Source organism: Harpia harpyja, chromosome 11, assembly GCF_026419915.1.
Source record: "Harpia harpyja isolate bHarHar1 chromosome 11, bHarHar1 primary haplotype, whole genome shotgun sequence".
NCBI lineage: Eukaryota > Metazoa > Chordata > Aves > Accipitriformes > Accipitridae > Harpia > Harpia harpyja.
In genome coordinates, this window is record NC_068950.1 from 7,878,108 (window position 1) to 7,897,481 (window position 19,374).

General features: G+C 38.4%; 1 protein-coding gene across 5 annotated transcripts in view; it reads right to left on the reverse strand.

Annotated features, from left to right (window-relative positions):
* The window catches only part of DNM3 (dynamin 3), a 193,712-nt gene that overhangs the window by 54,101 nt on the left and 120,237 nt on the right, over positions 1-19,374 (reverse strand). For all 5 annotated transcript variants that reach the window (XM_052800743.1, XM_052800741.1, XM_052800740.1 and 2 more), the window contains 2 exons: positions 14,240-14,349; positions 2,680-2,791 (listed from right to left, as the gene is read on the reverse strand). In XM_052800743.1, the coding sequence (XP_052656703.1) occupies positions 2,680-2,791; positions 14,240-14,349 (222 nt within the window). The remainder of the gene's footprint in view (positions 1-2,679; positions 2,792-14,239; positions 14,350-19,374) is intronic.

The window sequence follows — 19,374 nt, forward strand, 5'->3', positions numbered from 1 at the left end:
TTTAGGCAAAAAGAAAAAATACAAATCAACAACCTTGTACTTAGCTTACAGGATTAAATTAGTAATAGAGACTTCATATTAGTGGCAGTAAGTACTGAGCCCCATCACCACTGTAATCACACAATTTTAAGTAGCACTACTAAAAAAAACAACAGAAAAATTAATATTCTTAGCTGACAGATTTGCTCCTGGTGAGAATTCAGAGCAACTCTCTTTAATTCAATGACAAATTCCTACTTTTCCTGCCACTACAGAAGGAACCCAGCTAGGGGCAACTGCATTGGGTTTTCCATCAGTGTCTTTGTACGCGAGCAACAGAACTGTTAATGAAAGCACACAGCTTAGCTTTCAAATTCCAGGCTGCGCACACTGCTCTGGCAGTTACAGAAAGCAGGCCAGCTTCACCACTGCAATACTCCAGGTTTACAGCACTATTAATCTATTTTTCATTTCTAAGCAGCAGTTTTTCTACTTCTGGTGCCAAAGCCTTGGATACTCAAAGTTACCAGCTGTGACTCGCACATGAAAAAGAGCGAGAAGGTCAGTCTGGGAAGGGGCTAGGGTACTTCTTTGCCTTTTTAACTCTGGGATTGCAAAGCTGTGGGGAAGCACTGAAGTAAATGCAAGTTCCTGCCATTTCCTGGCAGTCTCTCTTACATAAAAACATGGTCTCTAAATCTTCGAAGGAGAATAAAAGACTGGGGGAGTGTCTCTAAAACTATTTTATATTGTCAGAGGAAGGTGTGAAACTGAGGAGTATGCACGGGATTTTAATGAAACACTGCTGATTTTTATTTAAGTTCCACTGGAGCTTCTAAAGTACCCTGGGGCTCAGAGCTTTTGCTCTGCAAAATTCAAAACTTCAACAGCAGACCTGCAGTCCACATTTGGATCTCTAGTCCTGTAGGAACAAAGTGCTTTGCAAGACTAGAGTAGCATCAAGCATCTTTCCTGAACAGCTTGATAGACTACTGGGTGAATTTCAAACTATAGGCGTTTGGAACAGTAATATTCACTTTTTTGTAACTTAAAGATAATTCCACCTCAAAGAAAAACTGAATTTTGACTCCCTTCTACTTGTGTCTTTCAAGGAAGTCTCTCATCTTGTGTCTAAGACTCCTTTGACAGACCAACTTTAAACAAAACCAAGAATTCTTTATAAACACATTTTGAATACAAAATATTTTTAGGGGGAAGGGAGAGACAGGAAGACAGAAGAGAAGTTTAGAAATCCAACTAGTCTGCCTTGTTTAAAGATAAAGTAACAGATATATGAATATGATAAACTTGTCACACAGAATACATGATTAAACCCGAGGCAGCAACAGACTTTTTTGACATCATTATTAAAACCTGAGCAAGGAAAAAAAAAAAAAAATGTATTTTGTTCCTAGTAATTAATTAGGTAACCTCTCGTAACTAATCCCTGTAAAATGACTTCTGATAGTCTTAGGTAGGAACTGATCTACTGGGTCAGGCAACATACTGAAGAGTCACCAATTTATTTATTTATTTATTTATTTTTAAAAGGTAAGGTCTCAGATACCTGACGGGTCTCCTGCTAAATTCATATTTGAACTACTCTTAAAAAATTATCATTAACATCATCACTGTTTATTCCTATAATAATTGGAGAATCCAGCAGTTCAAGGATTCTCTGATTTATCTATTGGTGGTAGCCTTGAAACTTGGTATGAAAGAGGAAGCTGAGGGTTGTTGGCATGAATAGCAGCTGGAGGAGATGCAGACAGAATTATACTGGAAGCCATGGAGGTATCCCAAGTATAAGGGAAATATGAGGAAGAGAAAGATGAAGAGACAGAAGACAGCACAAGACCCTGGACTCAAGGGACCTGGCCTTCCCATGGAAAACAAGCAGGAAGAAGAACAAATTCCATCAAAATCAAAGCATCATTTCTCAGAACAGATCCTCCGCTGAAGGAATCTAGTGGACCAGCAGACTTACTGAAGAAAGGTGAACCATGCATTAGAGAAACTTTCAAAAGCTCAAGTGACAGGTATTTTTGCTATATTCTCCCTGGACACGTTTTCTCAAACCTTCATTTGATATTAAATATCAAAATAATTAAGTCCAAAAAATATGAAATGATAGTTGGGCATATTCTGTTTCCCAACTTTCTGTCTTTTCTGTTAAATTAATAGAGGCTTTTTTACTGTATCCTGTTCAATTTGCTCCACATGATGATTAGCTGAGTAAAACTGCCTTTGGAAACATTTAGCATGTGTTTCATACACAAAAAACATGCAGTGAATCAGTAAAATAAATACACATGATTGCCTGGAATGCTTCTGTCAGTTCCGTAATACAGCGCTTGAGGGAATAAACTCTTCAAAGCACATCTTTACCTTAGAAGACATTAATAGAAACAATGAAGCTCAGGAAACCCCAAATTGCTCAACACTTTTACTACACAGATCCAATGAAAAACATTTTGGAAGATTTGGTTTGTGGGGTTTTTTTTAATATTGAGGTTTGACGCACAAATTAATCTTAAAATATTTAATTATGAATATTTCAAAATTACCATAGAAGAGTACAATGAAAAGGCTACCATTTCTTGAGATATCTGCAGACATTGTGTTTTCCCAGATGATACAATTGTTTTTTCTGACTCAAACAGAGCAGCTACTGGAAAACTAGTGAGCTGTTTAACTTACTGAGGATTTATCAGGATAGACACCGGCTCGTAGCAGAGATGCCTTCCAGCTATCCACCTCCTCTTGGGAGTCACAGGCTAGCTCAAGGAAACGGTAATCCTTGTAAACATTCCTAGAACAAAGAACACCACATTGTAAAAGTAGCATTTTACTACACTGTATCACACACACAGCATTTTAAATTAAAAATCCTTTGGGATCAGAAATTACTTGGTAATTGTTCTGGACAACAGAGTTTACGGGACAGGTGCTTGTTTAATAATTACATGGAGTACTTAAAAATATCTTAGAATGCTACAGCACAGCTCTGGAAATAATAATCTGAAAGCACCGTGAAACTACTTAAAATCAATTTTCCAGCTTTTGCCGAAATGAAGCACTTTTAGGAAAAAAAGGCTGTTGTGATGCAGAGGACAAACACATAAGACACACCAACAAAACTGTATGTCTTGTGACCAATTGCTGCTGTAACCAATAAATATCAAAACAATTAACAACGCAACTTTTCCCGTGTTAATTCCTTTCAGTGCATTATATACCCGTTTTGGCTTTTAGACATCATCAGTAAAAGGGGAAAGAAAACAATGATAATCAGATATTTTAAAAACCAAAACAAACCTCTGATGTCTGCTGTCATAGTAAGAAAATTGGGACATGTTTAAATAACACCTCTTGCAGGTAATTCACATAATTAGATAAATATAGGGAACCACTTAATGGAAGAAAAGAGAAAGGAGGAAAAATACGTATGTAGGAAGGTGGTACTTGAAAATTCTTCACTACACAGAAGATTTTCCCCTTACGGTTTAGCCATTAGTTTCCGAATTCAAATTCTATATACAGACCAGATCGCTGTAAATTTGTCAGCCAACAGTCTTTTTAGGAAAGGACACAAGCTTAGCTGACAAAGGTTAGGAAACCACATTTTGCTAGATCTTAACAGTTGCACAAGAATCAATCTTCCATCGCAACCAGACTGTTTTCTTTCCTTAGCAAGCTATGGAGAAAGGGGAGTGGGGGTGGAGAGAGGGGTTGATGGAAATTACTTAACTTTCAAAGACAGCAACGACAATGGGTTCTTTGGCTTCCTTATGCAACTACAGAGGTCATTTCTACCCCATATTTTGAGAAAATCAAATTGAATACACTACAGAACCAGGAAATAAAGCTATTATTATCACTGCCTAGACAAATTTCTTTAGCATTCAGGGACTGGTGGGATTTCATTGTCACACTGCTGGAATACAACCGACTTGATGTAATTCTCACTCACAGAAGCGCTTCTCCCTTACCAACAGTGTCACCAGACAGGTCCTACCCCTGCTTTTTGGGGCAGTCTCAGGAAACAGATGGGTAGAAAAATTATTATTTAACAGTAACTGTTCATGCCTGAGCATGAGGGAGCCATGACACCTAATCATTAAATTACCAGCCGTGAAACCACAGTATAGCAACCAGAGTACACCCACCTCTGAATAGAGGGAAATCAGGTATTTTTAGCAGGCTTATAGATTGCATTCAAAACTGCAAAAAATAAAGGACACACTCAGATTTCCTTATGTCGGTGACGTAATTCTCACCAATTTCAATGGCTCCATCTGAGCAGCCAGGCAGGCGTGCTCAGAACCGGGCTTGCACTTCTTGCAAGCCTCTGGATCAGAGATGCCACTGGAGCGTGCTTCAGTGCCGCTCAGGGCAGCACACCTGCGCTTCCCTCCCAAAGAAACCAGCCCACAAAGGGACAGCGACACTAAAGAGTCAGGTCCCATAGTTTAGGCAAAGCTACTGATGGCATGAATGACTGAAAGCTCTATGGATTTTTTTATTGATTAGAAATTTAAAAGTAAACCTTTTTCTTCCTTGACTCCAAATGTACTAATCCTGCCTTAAGGCAAATAATAGCCTGGATGACCTCCTCAGATGCTGTTATCTTGAACTGATGACAAAACACTTGAATTTTATTCAATTTGCAATATTGTGGAAGTCCAAGTCAACATTTACTGAACAAAACAAAGAACTCAATAAAAATAGAGAGAGAAGCAAAATGAAATCGCCAGAGGAAAAAATGCTTTAATTTATTGTTAGGAGAAACTTTTACCGAGATAAGTTTTTTGGCTAAGTTAACTAAGCAGCTATAACTCTGAAGAAATAGGAAGCTGAAACGGTAAAAGGGTACTCTCAGAAAAGATGACTAAAAATAACAATAGAGCAAATAAAAGCTGTAAAACACAGCGATAGGGAAGTTCCAAAAATACTTATCTGCAAGAGCAAAACAACATGACACCAGCTTGTGAAAACATTTTTTCAGGACTGTCATGTTATATATTAAACTTTTTGGCATTTTGTGACGAGAAGGGATTTTAGCCAACCGCTTTGAACAGATGGGAGCTGGCAGTCCCACATTCCTGTCTCCGTATCAAGACTTTTCCTAGGTCTAGGGACACCTTATGGCCAAGCAGCTGATGTCTCCAGCTCTCCGAGGCCCCTTGCCCTGTAGTATCTGAGAGCTCCACCATTTTATCATAGCTAATCTTACCCCACCACTACCACAAAGGAACACAGGTTTCAGCTTCACAGCATAAATGAGGAACTGAAGGACATACACACTGAGCCAGAACTCTTAGGAAGCTTACAGTAGGGGAGGTAAACGGATGCTTGCCTCCCAAATCAGCTTCCTTGCTACTAGACTTTCTTTGCCTTTCTTTCTTCCAGAAAGGCTGACAGGCACAGGAACTTTTCAAAGGAAAAAAAGCCAAAGTAACTTCTGAAAAGATTGTGTCCTTCTTCTGTTACTAGTGGAATCTTACAAAAACACATTAACATGTTTTACTCATTAGGAATCTACTGGCGTCTCATGGAAAGCTGTAAAAACGTTCTTGAAAACAATTCAGACTTTCTGTTTTGTTCTCTCTTCCAATTTTTAAAATTGCTGAAGATATCAGCACAGAAACAGTTACTACTCAATCCTCACCTACTTACTCCATATGGAATACAGTGAGGTCATGTTCTCATTGTCATATCTATAGCAGCTAAATAGGATGTTATACATCAAAGACAATGATATAATACAGGATACCAAGAAGCAAAAAGACGAACTCTCAACAATACAAATCTTGTTGATATTCAGGCATCTTTAAATCTAAGGGACTGTAGAAACAAAACAGATACAATAAATGGGAACTTGCCTAGAAGTACAATTTGTGTGCAACATTTCCCTTGAATATGTAACATTTTTAAAATGTGAACACATAAATAGAGAAGCTGTGTGCAACGCTATATGCATATACCACATCTACCTATGCTGCTTCCTCCCGTAGAGTCTCATCTTTGTAAGTTAATATCCTGCATAGTACATGAAAGTTTATCTATAGTGGCATTACTGGAAATTAACATAATACTACTTTTTTTTTCCAGAGTGAAAAATACAAAAGGTTACCATTTGTTACCTGCAGATTTTATTATACTCTAGATAAATAAACCTCAAGAACTACATTCCAGAAAAAATACAACATAATTACTTATGGAGATGAACAGACAATTGGACTAAAAGCATCATTTCCGATTCTGGAATGGTTTCACACTCAGGACATACCTTCTCTAGGCCAGGCCCATTACCTCAAAGTCCAGCAGACTCCCAGCTGTAACTTTGCTTACCCAACAACTTCTTCACTTTATTACCACCTTTGTTTCCAGCATACTGGATTCTTTTCCCCGCTATATTTAAGGGCCCAAAGTGAACTTTCTAATCCACAAATGACCTTTACATTGTCCATAGGTATTTCCTTAACGCCTCCCATCACGGAAGAATCCTAACATGAAAATGCAGGAATGGAGTAAGGTATTTGAAACTGCACAAGAGGAAACAGAGAAGTGCCAGGTAAGTTTGAAGACTGAGCCCAGCTGTGAGTTACTGAGATTCCTGTCCCACTAGTCCTGAAGCCTGGGCTGTCGACATTGCACAGAGAAGGTTTGATTGCCTATAAAACAGCAGAACTATACAATCCAGGACCAACAGGTGAATAACACACAACTGAAAATCACAAAGAAAGAACTTTCTAGTTGCCTCCTACAGTGGAGGCAATACCAGTACCTTTCTCTCTAGAGCAGTTGCACATCAAGACTACTTGCTATCTCAGCAAACTCAACTGCTAGACCTCAAGATGTATAGTATCTCTTGCAATTTCTTAGTATTAAGATAAGGTTAAATATTTATCTCCAACAAACCTGGAAAGATTTTAAGGGCAACCACTGTAGATACATTACAAACCCAGTGAATATGCATGCATATATATTAATGCATATCCACATATTAACTATATGCATAGGCAGCTTTTAGACTGAGTTGGATCTGAAGCATTTCAGTAGACAAAGATGTACTATATATGCATGTATTTTTTTTGTATATAGAGAAAATATAAACCAAGATTAAATGAAGATGTATTTATTCTTGCCAATATGGGAGGAGACTGAATGCCAATTACAGAGCAAGAACATTAGTGAAGTTTTTAGAATTGTGCCTATAAACCACTTTAATCCTCCAAAGAACACAAAACCACATTTAAGTTCAGCAGTCACACTGATACAAGCAAAGCAACTCACAGACTGAAAGACAAAGGAATAATCTTCTTTTACAGGGATTTCAAACAACTGTGCTTATCATCTCAAACAATTATTTGGTAAACGTCTGGTCTTTTTATTAGGATGCAAGCAGAATTAAAATGCACATTAGAAATCTAGAACCAAATGCAGATTGGCCCAATTTTATTCCATGAAAAACACGAAAGATTCAATTCTTAGATATTTCTTATTTGACTGAAATCATATAGAATATGGGTTTCATAAATAGTCACCTAAAATGAAAAAGGGAGAAAATAACAGAATCCAGATACACCAAATATACATGCACAATTGGGAAAGATAATCTTGGATTAAACTCTACTGTATGTTCTCTACTTACTCAACCTGCAACTCCACTGTATACACTCTGCGTATTCAACCTTAGTCTTAGTCTACCATTTTAAACACCTGTAATTTCACAATGGCTGGTTTGAATATATGCACTATTTTTCATATAAGAAAGCTCTACCAGAAGCTCCACAAATCTATATTTTAAAGAAACAAAAACTACCATCTGCTCTGAGTTAACAGCAATGACTAATATTTTCTACCAAGGCGTGCCATTTCAGATCTGTCCAATGTGAATGCTAATTAAAATTAATTACGTCTCTGAAGATTTTTTTCTTAATATCCAGAAAAGCCAAAGAGACAATCTCTGAGACAATGTCATGAAATAATAGCACTTAAGGATTTTACTACGTAACTCATGTAAGTGGTCTCCCAGAAGTTGAAGGATCTTTTAAAGTTCACACACACAAATACATACACAAACCCACACAATTTTAAGGTGAAAATGAACAGAAGATATGCTGATCAGTATATAGCCAAGCCTGGACAATGAAGTGTCTAGAGTTCTATATGTAATCCAGAACAGAAATGCAGCCAAAACTAACATCACATAGGCCAAAATCTGCAGTAGTAACAGTAACTGGCACTAAAATATTCCATAACTGCCTGGAGAAGAAGGTTTGATCGTTTTCGTGGTGAGGGATGGAAGCCTGTTTTGGAACCTGCCTTGGGGCCACACAGACGCAAAAGCTGCTCACAGCTGTCAGTCCCTCATCACGCATGGAGGGAGCACATCTCCTGCTCCAGTTCTGTGCTTCTCTGGATGGAGCAGTGGGACCCAGACCTTGCTGAGTCACAGTGAGCAAGCAAGGTGAAGCTGTCCTGCAGGCTGAGTCAAGTTTACCAGCCACAACACAGCCCATGCTTACAACACCCGTGTCTCTGGTAGGTGTCACTAACATTTCAGATCCCACACAACCCCTTCGGGAATTTTCTTCAAGTACAGTGTAACTATCATATTTAAGGTATGGGTTTGGCACTGCTGTTTCCTTTCCCTGAGAACCCCTTTTTGCTCTGTAATAATACCAGTTTTAAACCTTAATACCTGTACCACCTATCCACCATACTATGTTTTATTAATCAAAGAATTCTTGTCAATAATGACAAAATGGAAATAGTCCAGAAAAAAACCCAACCTTTTTTCTTTTTCTTTTTTTTTTTTTTTTTTTAATGGAATGGGCTGGGGGGATAAAGGCTAGTTATTTCTTGGGTTTGCATATTTTTCCTATTCTTAAATATTGTACTCACCAGCATCTTAGAGGTTTGTTTACAAACGTTATCATCTTTTTTCTGGATTAAATTTGTGGGTTTTTTTAATTAAATAGATTCTCATTCTTCCCTTTCTAACAGAGAGGGCTCTGAATAGCTTATTGTCCAGCTCTTCCTGGGGCTTAGCTTTCCGAGTAATTCAAAAACAGTAAGTAAACATACATCTCATCTTAGGCTTTCTCCTTTAGCCTGGCTTCCATCCAGCACCTCCTCTGACCCGGTCTCCTTTCACTAGTTCCCTTTAGTTTGGCTCTTGCCCGATTTCCCTTATATATGGATAGGAGTTAACCAGTTGCTGTCCATAAGAAAAAATTCAGTACTTAAAAGTTCTAGTGCATTTGGAGTCCCAGAGAAGACTTGTGCTCCATCCCCTTCTACAGCAACACTCAGCCAACAACACGCATCCAAAATAAATACTGTCATACCTTTCACTTAGTAGACACAGCGTACTTTCCTGGGTCCTATAGACAGCACAGTTTCTTGTGCAATATGATTCCTGACAGTCAGAGTGTACTCAGGAGTCAGTAGCTAAAATTTATCATCTGGCAGTTCTATTTCCAGTCCTATTGTGTGCCCACAAAACTTCCTTTTGATCACTCTCCTCTTGACATTCATCTGCTTCTCAGATTAAGGATCTGTTTCTACAATGAGGCTGCCCCAGACAGTCAGCTCTCATGCAGGGATGGTAGGTTCTGTCACACTGCTTCATCATTATTGAGGAGCATTTAGCTCTCAGGAACCTATTCCTGCAAAGGCAAACAGGAACAGTTCTGTGCTTTGAATTTGCTCCTCACATCCCCCTATCATACAGAACCACAGAGGTGAGGAAAGCAACACCCTTATTCGGTTTCATCTGGATCCTGGCTGGGCAGGACAGTAAAAGACAGGGAGACTTGGTGGGATCTTCCTCTGCAAGGAAGGGAGAATTTCACACACTGCTTCTGCTTCTTTCGCTCCAAGGAAAGGAATGAGTCTGAAGAGGAACAGAGCTTCCTGCATAAGAAAGACTACTGATAAGGCACTCTCCACCAGGTAACTCTTCCTCATTGTATGGTCGCTACTCCCAGTATTGGTAGGAAAAGCCTGAAAATTCACCACCTCAACAAACACTTCAGCCTACTACCATTTTATAACCCCCAAAATCTATACCTAGTAGAATCTCTTCTCCCACAAAAGAGAATTCATCTCTCCAGAGTTGGAGAAGAGGTGGAAAGGAAGCATCTCCTCTGCTTGTAGCAAAAGAAGAGAGGTTTTATTCATCATTCCTCCTTTACTTAAAAGGGAAGTAGTATTTAGATGGAGTTGTAATACAGTAATACAATTTATTGACCAATAAATCAGGACAAAAGTGCAACTACTCTACTGCAAAGGCAAAGGATTACTTTAGAATGACACAGAACCTAGTAAAATAGTGTCAGGTGGATCCTGTAGTCAACTGAGCAAGATCATGAGAAATAATGACTGCTTGCCTGTCTTAATTAGGGAGAGATGGGACTGTTGCATAGATCCTAAAGGGAGGCACATTTAAGACTACAGTTCTTGCCCCAGACTACAGTACTTAGCTAAAAGAAAAAGCACCAATCAGCAAATAATTTTTACAGGAAATACGTGGGGAATAGGCAAAGTGTTTGGAATGAAATCCTAGAAGGAAAGTAAACTTTCCGGGATGGGCAGGATTTGTTTTGTTTGTTCTTGAACTCTGCCCAAGAGTCTTATACATTCATCAGTGAGGACATCACAGGTTAATCTACTGTATGTAAGCACAGGTGCTGACAAAATCCTCCCTCCTCTGTTCTTAGCTGTGCGTAACATTAGTTTTTCTCCTACAGTACTATTATTTTAAAATACTTTTAATATATTTGATCTCTTTTCCAGTTTAAAAGACTTGCCAGCAGTTTACTGTGGAGGAGAAAAGGATGGTTAACACAAAATAGCACTCGCTTTCTTGACAGCTTTAGGTTTAGACATACTGCTTGACCCTACAGCTCAACTTCAGTTGCTTAAAGGCAGACTCATGTAGACAGATGTGGCCAAAAATGATCCAGGAGTTGAAGGGCACTCACTCTAATATAGTTTGTTTTAACATTTAGTACTGCTAAGGTAAGTAAACTAGAGGATTCCATCTCCAAAAGTCTTCCATGGTGTCTATAAATTAAGTAGATGGGCCCACTCAAAAGCTATAAATAAATTACTTAGTTTGCTGAAAAACAAAACTCACCGCCTCATTCCTTAAGCAGTACTATATCTACTTCACACCAAGAGTTTTCCTACACGCCCCCCCCCAGCCCTTTTTTAAAAATTTGAATTAGAAAGTAACAGGAAAAGAACTTAATTATTTCACAACGCAGCCTTTTCATAAACATACAATTATGTTCATTTCATGAGAATTTATCTTCACTGTGAAATCAATCGTCACAGTCTCCATTTACTATACATTACCAAGTCACATTTGATTCCTGTCAGAGAACTGTTGACTTCTGCAGTAAATCAAAATGACAGATACTGTTAGTTTCCTTCTGCATCTATCCCCAAGCCTTAGCTAACTTAAGATGGTTTTTCCTTCTATGCAATGAAATGAGCATTTTCCTGGTAACTATATTTCAGAACTGGAAAGGTTTTCATAAATGGAAAAAATGCAGTGTATAATCCAGGAAACTATTGAAATGTACAGTATCAGAAACATATGGCTGGAGCAAATACCTATGCAGTGAGGGGCTGGGAATGAAAAAGAGAACAAGCTTATTAAAATTCTTCTCCTAAAGGGAATTTGCTTGAAAATTAAAATACTTTAATTGAACATTAAGAACGTTTGCATAGTCAATGAAAAAAAATGCTAAAGATTATGGAGAAAAAAAAAAAAAGAGAGACACAGAACCATCTCCATGCTATCATGGAAGCTGGAACAGATGATTTTGCCTTTGTTCTTTAATGATCTACATCTTAAATAGCAAAATGGTTCCATAACCAGAACCCTCAGTGGGCAAACTCAGAAAGAGAAAGCTGATTTCTTTCTCAATTGCTGTGTTTTTTTCAATTAAAAAAATCACCCCACCCTTACCCCCCCCCAAAAAAAACCCAACCAGAAACTAAGTTAATTTTTACACAAATTTTGAAAAGCAAGCCATATTCACACACACACCCCCATTCAGAAAGCAGAAATCAACGGATTAGCATAAAGTAAAACAACAGCGAGACTCCTTATTTCAACAGATCTTTACTGATTCCCTGTTTTAGTTTCCCTAAGAATCTTGGACAGGGAACACAGTCCCCCCAGTTGAGGGCCAGATCACTTTATTCAAGCCCCAATATTCCTGCTTCTGCTGACAATCTATGAATTTAGGAGACAGGGGAAAGTGATACTAAACTTGTATTGACCACTTTGTGCCAGCAGGCAGATTTTTAGAAACATCAAAAATCAGCTATTTTACAGTAACAGAGGAATTGCTGTTGTAACTAGTATTCAATAAATATTTCTTCAAGAACAACTTCTGCCTCCTTTTAAGCTGGAAGGCTGTCTCCATAAACAGCCTCTCCCAAGGCAGTTATTTTGTCGTTTTATCACTATGCTGTCATGTCTTAACATGCCCATATAGATATAAGGATGTTTTTAGAGCAGCTTGCAGATGCTCGGTGGGTCTACTCACAGCCCAGATGGGCAGGGTTATTACAGACATGGCAAACATTTTAGACATCTGATTTTGAAATCCTTGCTGTCCGGTGTGTATGAAGATCCAGCAAAAATGCAAATGTGCAGCTATATAACACCCAAATAAATCCCAAACTTGCCAGTGGAAATGCAAGCTTCTCTTGGATTTTCACAGCAGTTCAGTGATTAATATTTAAGATGATGAAAACATTCAAAGCCATTAGCCAAAACAAAGGAGAAACAATGAGCTAAAATTAACAGATTTCTCACGGAAGGAACTTAATATGTACAGCTGATATCAAGCCACCAGGACAAAGTTATCTTTCTTGACTGATGTACACGCAATGTTGGGACAATTCACACATATCTATAGCAGAATAATCAGAATTACATTAATTTCCAGCATCTGAAGATCATTTATGTTTTTATAAACATGGAAAGTTTTTCGAAGCTTTTTTCTGTGCTCCAGAAATGCAAGTGGTCATGTATTTGAAATCTTATTCCCAGCAAGTATGTATGCAACATACTTTCAAAGGGCATCGCCTGGCAGACAATGTCCACATGTAGGCTAGCTGAGATGTCAGCAGATGTAGGCAAAGCCTTCGTGGGGTAGTTCAGAGCGAGACTCACATTGCATCCTCATGTTTCTGGGGCCAGCAGAAACTTGACAGCCCAGAAATCCTGTGCTTTGCTTTTGCTTTGCAGGAGGGAGGAGCATTCCTTGCTTTTGAAAGGACTATTTCTGGCCAGTTCAGGAGCAACAACAGCTGGCTCTGCAGGGAGCCACATCCAGCCCTCACCATCCTGAACAACATCTGAATGTATTGCCAAGCTTTGGGTGTGAAGGGACATAGCAGAAGAAAAGAGGAAAACAAGGGCATCTATCCATGTTACCACTACAATTAATTTTACTTATTTTCCTGAAAAAGAACTTACAGAAATTGCACCTTATCTGCTGCAATGCAATTCCATTGAGACTGCTGCCAATGCAACTCTCCTCTTCAGTAAAAAAAAAAAAATTTACACGACACTTGTATGTCTTTAAATGTTGTCGTGTTTCCTTGACTTATTTGTGCACAGTAATCTGAATTGGCTGTGTATCAGGAATAGGCTTCCATAGAGTACCCACACCACTTAAATCAGAGTATGGAGTCTGAAAGCAAAAGTATGAAGCAAACACTACAAAGCAAAGTTTCTATTAATTAGGGAAGCCGAGGAATCTCACTTGTTCTCCATTCAGCAGTATTCAAACCCAAACAAACAATAGAATGACTCCCAAGATTACAGACAGGCAAGATTTTCCACTGGAGAAAGTGAAAAGCAATGACGCTTTTGTGATTTACACCAGTTGCATCTGGTCACAAGGTACAGAAGTCATGAATGTTTTGGTAAGCCTAGGTGATTGCCAAACAAAACAAAAATAGGATCAGGAGATGATTATTCAGCCATACAGAAGAACTAGATGACTAATCATAGAGCTGTTTAACGCCATGAGTGGCTAGGAGGACGCTAACCTTTCATCCCATGGTTATGCAACCGCAAAGAAGCAGATAAATCAAGAGTATTAAGATCTTTTTTCACTGAACATAGTGGAAATACCACAACTGCACTCCCAGTTATTAAAATGCTCAGCTAGATACAGTTTTATAGAAGTATCTGCAGAATAGCACATTTTCTTACCTCTGTTCTGTGTTAAACAATGCAAAGATATGTTTGCTAGACATGAAGCTCTTTTCAACATCTCGTACTTTCAAATTGTCCAAAGGAAGCATATACTTCTTCTCTTTTTCCTAGGAAAAAACAGATTAAAACAACACTGTGTGAGAAGTCTCAAAGAAGCCTGATCTCAGCAAGCTCTGTTTAGTTGGTAATGCCTTCAATACATTTATTATCATAAGGGAATATCAAAATTGAAATGTCTGCTTATCTTTCATAGACATACCTGCAACAGAAATGAAACCTCAATTCCAGTTCTGTTTTTCACTGACCCTTTTAAAACGTTTCCTAATGAAAAAATTCCACCTCAAACACATAAACATCCACATTTATTATTCTTCATTCCTCTGAATTCTAAAAAGAAAAGGGTCAGACTTAACTAAAATGAAAGTGCCTAATCAATACAGAACTCTTCTGCCATGTCTGTGTAGCAACTGGAGTAACCAACCTGTGACATAAAATTCATCTCTATCTAGAATTACTATTATTAATTATTTAGGGATAGCATTTGATGATCCCAGGGATAAATTTTCATTCCTCCAGTGGAAAATACAAAAATCATACAAATCAATTAAAATCATACCATCATCGAGGTTTCATATATACCATATACAAACAAAACCAGACTTCTAATCTAACCTCCTAATCTTGTTTCTCCAAACAGCAGGAATGATCTATGCACTCTCACTGTAGGCAACTCCTTTTGCATTTTCATCACAACTCTCATTTACAGCACATTCTCATTTACAACACAATCACTATAATTTCACCTTTTCTGGGTTCCTTGCTTCCTGTCACTCCAAAATAAGGACTAGTAACACTCACAAGCTACTTTATGAAGACAGAACAAAAAAGCCCTAAGATTATTAGCTGTTCTGATTGTGTTAAACTTCCTTGAAGTCCTCATACTGATGGATAAACCAGAGCAAACCTCTCCATTTTGCTTTGCAAATACACCCGATGCTAAGTAGAAGCGATCCAAAGACAAGAGGGGCAACACTTGCATCCTCAAACCCGCATTCTGGTTTTGCACATCACAATAAAATTGCTGACAAGGATACTAACACGGTGCAGAGTTTAACAGCTTTCAAAGGCCGTGAAGGTACTGTTCAGGCTGGTGCCATTACCATGGCAGCAATGGAATGGGGAGAGGATTTATGCCTTGGAATTTGTGCAGTGGATACCAAATGGGGTTCTTGTGAATTTGGCTATCCAATGACTCTACAGAAATTCAATAAATCACCAAACTTGGACAGCTTAGGGCCCCTTCACAGTCCCTTATCTGCCAACATGAAGCAAGACTGACTAGTCTCTGTCTAGCCATCATCAGAACTAGCTGTAAGGTCCAGCACCCATCGCACTTGCTGGAGAATTGTGAACTGGGACATCACTTAACGGTGGTTGGCTCAAATAAGAAATATGCATGTGATAATAGTTTATTGTATGCCATGAAACAGGGCAAAAGGGACAAACCAAACCAGGACTCATTTTTCTCAACACATATTTCCCAGAAGAAATAAATACACAAAAGTAACTTCCACTGCACAGAACTGGAAGAAGTCCTAGCTAGACTGAGATGTGTGTACTGTGAGGGCAGATGCAATTCAACTTGGCAAAGCTTCAGCAGATTGCAAAACTAAACCATATGAGAATGTACCTAAAACTATAAAAATACAGTGACGTGTCCAACAATGGCTCACTTTCCTAGACAGCTTCATAACAGGCCTCAGTAGAGAAAAAAACATATTTCAAAGGCCCTTCTGGAAAAGCATGGTTTCTACTGTCTTGTTTTGTTGAATACAAAAGTTATCAAATCCAGTGTGGGAGTATTACATAAAAAGTATCTGATGTATTTTCAAACCTCCTCTAGCTTAGCCATCCTAGAAATTATTACCCACAAAAGATCATACATATGTATATTTTTCACTCTCTCATCTAACAACAATTCTGATGAAGGACTCTAGTTCTGTGCCAGTCTATAGCTATTTATCACAGTTCATATCTGTATTCTGCTTCCAGGGAATATATACTCTCTGAACCTTTGGGGCTCTCCCTGAAGGGAGAGTATACTGTCATTCATTCAGTAAATACTACCACTAAGATAAATAAAACTAAGCAAAGTAATTCATAATTTACCAATAAAAAAGTAATAAATAATAGTAAATTAAACTAAATAAGGAATTTATAGATCATATATTTATGTATAAAAAATAGAAGTACACTGTCCTCTAATATTGATTTTTATTGATACGATCTGTTTTGATATTATAAACCTATGTCCTAAATAGTTCTGGTAGCATTTAAAAGGGAAAACTGCATTAGCTTTGCTGCCAAGACAAAGTGACACACACTTGAAAAATATCCTAGCATATAAATTCAGGAGAACACATATTAAACTTTGTATTAAAAGCAAATAATTTTTTTTCAGTTGAAAGCTGGACTGCGTGGTAATGTAAGATACTTTGTTTTCCATTTCAAATGTTTAAGACAGGTTATATATATATTAAAAAAAATCTCTTGGACAGAAATATCAATGTTATTTATTCCATCATAACTAGGAAAATAAACTAGGTAAGCTTAATTTTTATTCTTGAAAACTTATCTTTCACTATTACAGAATATGCTTATAATGATATACTATTCAATTACCAGAAATCTAAAAAGCTTCTGATGAAGTGTTTGTTCTGACAGACACTATTTACTGACAAACCAAGCAAGCACAGATGAGTAAAAATAGAAACTGATGAAAAAACTATACCAAGAATCTGATTGTCTAAACAAAAATTCCACAAGCAGGAAAGTTTTATAAATGTTTGATGCCAAACTGTGAGAAAGTGTTTCTTCTGTAGCCACCAGGAAAAAGGAAGTGCCTACTGAAGGCTAAGAAGTGGTTGGTATTTATTTACATGGCCTCCTACCCACATGCTGAGACAGAGCAGTTTCCAAGAAAGGGAAATCATAGGGTGCCTATGCTTAAAGCTAACAGAGACAGCATGTCACATATGAGAGATCAGACCTAAATACTGCTTAATTCCAGGAGAAAGGTATTACTGTGACATTAAAGCGTGGCAGCAAAACCCATAGCAACTTGTTTGTTTGTTTGTTTCAAACAAAGAGGAAAAAAATATGTATAAATGGAGCATGAGCTAATTCAACAGCAGATGAGCCCAACATCATTTCAGCCTTAGCTCAATTAATATTATGTTATGGCAGGGCAAAAAAAGCTCCGGCCAGGACTATCTGTGCATGTTTCCCATCCTGAGAGGCTGATAGCATAAGAAAGAGGGAATGTACGAAGCCTGGGAGGAATGGGGCTAGGCACACTTCTACAAGTGACGACATGCACACAACTGTGGGTCCAGTTTGTCCCCCTCAGCATTTGTTCTTTTTTATTTATAGAATTTTATTTTTATAATGGGGCAGAGAACTTAAGCGTGACATGAGGGGAAAAATCAGCACATGCTGACCTCATGTAGAGACTTTGCCTCTTTTTCCTATACAGAGTAGAAAAGAAGAAGGAAAAAGTGGGAGATAACATGGCCCATTCCTGTCCCTGTGACATGAAAAAAAAAATCCCCATAATGCACCTTAGAAAAACAAACCAACCTGCTAGCCCGGGGAGGCCTTCCCACCCTTGAGACAATGTTTCACCACTCGTGGGCATAAGTAGCACTCACATCCTTAATGGACTAGTTCTGTTCTCTGACAGGCAAGTAAGCTGCCAGGAACTGACAGCATGACGTAAATATGCCATATTACAACTGTCCCTTCCTTCTGCAGTGTTTAAATGTACTAAAAATAAATACTGCTGAAGTCCAAAATGGCACAAGGGATGCAAAAAATACAACAGCAGCTCCCCTCCCCCTAGCAAGGTCTCAGCCAGTACTTCCAAGCGAATGAACTTCATTTCGTCTTCAGCTAGGGGCAGAAATCATTCTTGGCTTTTGGGACTTCATAGGCTCCGTCAGAACAGCAGAAGAAACAACCTCAGACACAATGTCAGCTAACTGGATTATAAGGGGAACAGAATTCCTTTGGTTCAAAGAAAAGAGACTGTTAAATTACTTCAGCTTCTTCCAGTTATCAAAGGTGATTCTCATTTTTATTTGTCACTTCAAGATGGCTTCTGCCTAAGAGCAGCATGCAGGACAAACTCTACTCCCCATTTCGTATCCTGAGGAACAGAATCAAAATTCATGCAGGACAATTCAAATATATGATGCTCAGTTTCTGAAAGGCAGGTCTGAGCCTGAGCGTTGGCCTAATTGCGCTTTCAGTTACGTCACGGGGAATTGAGCTGGTTTGCTCACCACTTTGTAAAGCTTTTTAGAACACCAGTTTCCAAGTGGGGTGGTCATGACACCAACCAAAACCTGTCTGTGCCAATTGTGGGGACCACAAGTTCAAAGAAATCGAGATCCCAACTGGAAGTGCAGGCCACACTGGAAAAGTTGGAACAAAGGCCGTTTTACAGCAGGATTCATTCTGTGCATCGTTTGTACTGAAAGCACAACTCTCAAGAGTAATTACTGTGCACTGATAGCAAACAGGTATCCATGAAATGCCTCTGCCATTAGTATTAGACTTAACAAGTATTAGGCATTAATGAGGCAAAATAGTGAACTACTTTAAAATCACAAACTGAGGAAGGACCGCTTTGAATTAAAGCTTGGGAACAGCAGATAAAAAGGCTGGCATTTCTGCCTCTGAACTAGATTTCCAGACCAACACACTGTACTACTCTCTGTATTTGTTTCCACAGTAGTAACTCAGGCCTAATACTTACCTGACTCACAGGCATTGTGCTAGACCTCGTTTCTGCAAGCAGCTAGTGATGGCAGGGCATCATTAAGGTATCCTGTAACCAGGGTGCTAAAATGTGGAGGTGGAACACCAAAGCCGAGCAACTATTTGGCAAAGGAGTTAAGTAGCAGAGGCAGAAAATAATACCAAAATGAAGATGTTCTACAGTACTGTACTATTTTAGATGGCTGGATCACTACCCTCATTTTACAGACAGGAAGAGACACAAGAAGCAGTGGCTTGTGAACCTGCTGAGCCAGAGCAATCTATATTAAAAAAAGAAGAAAAAAAAATAG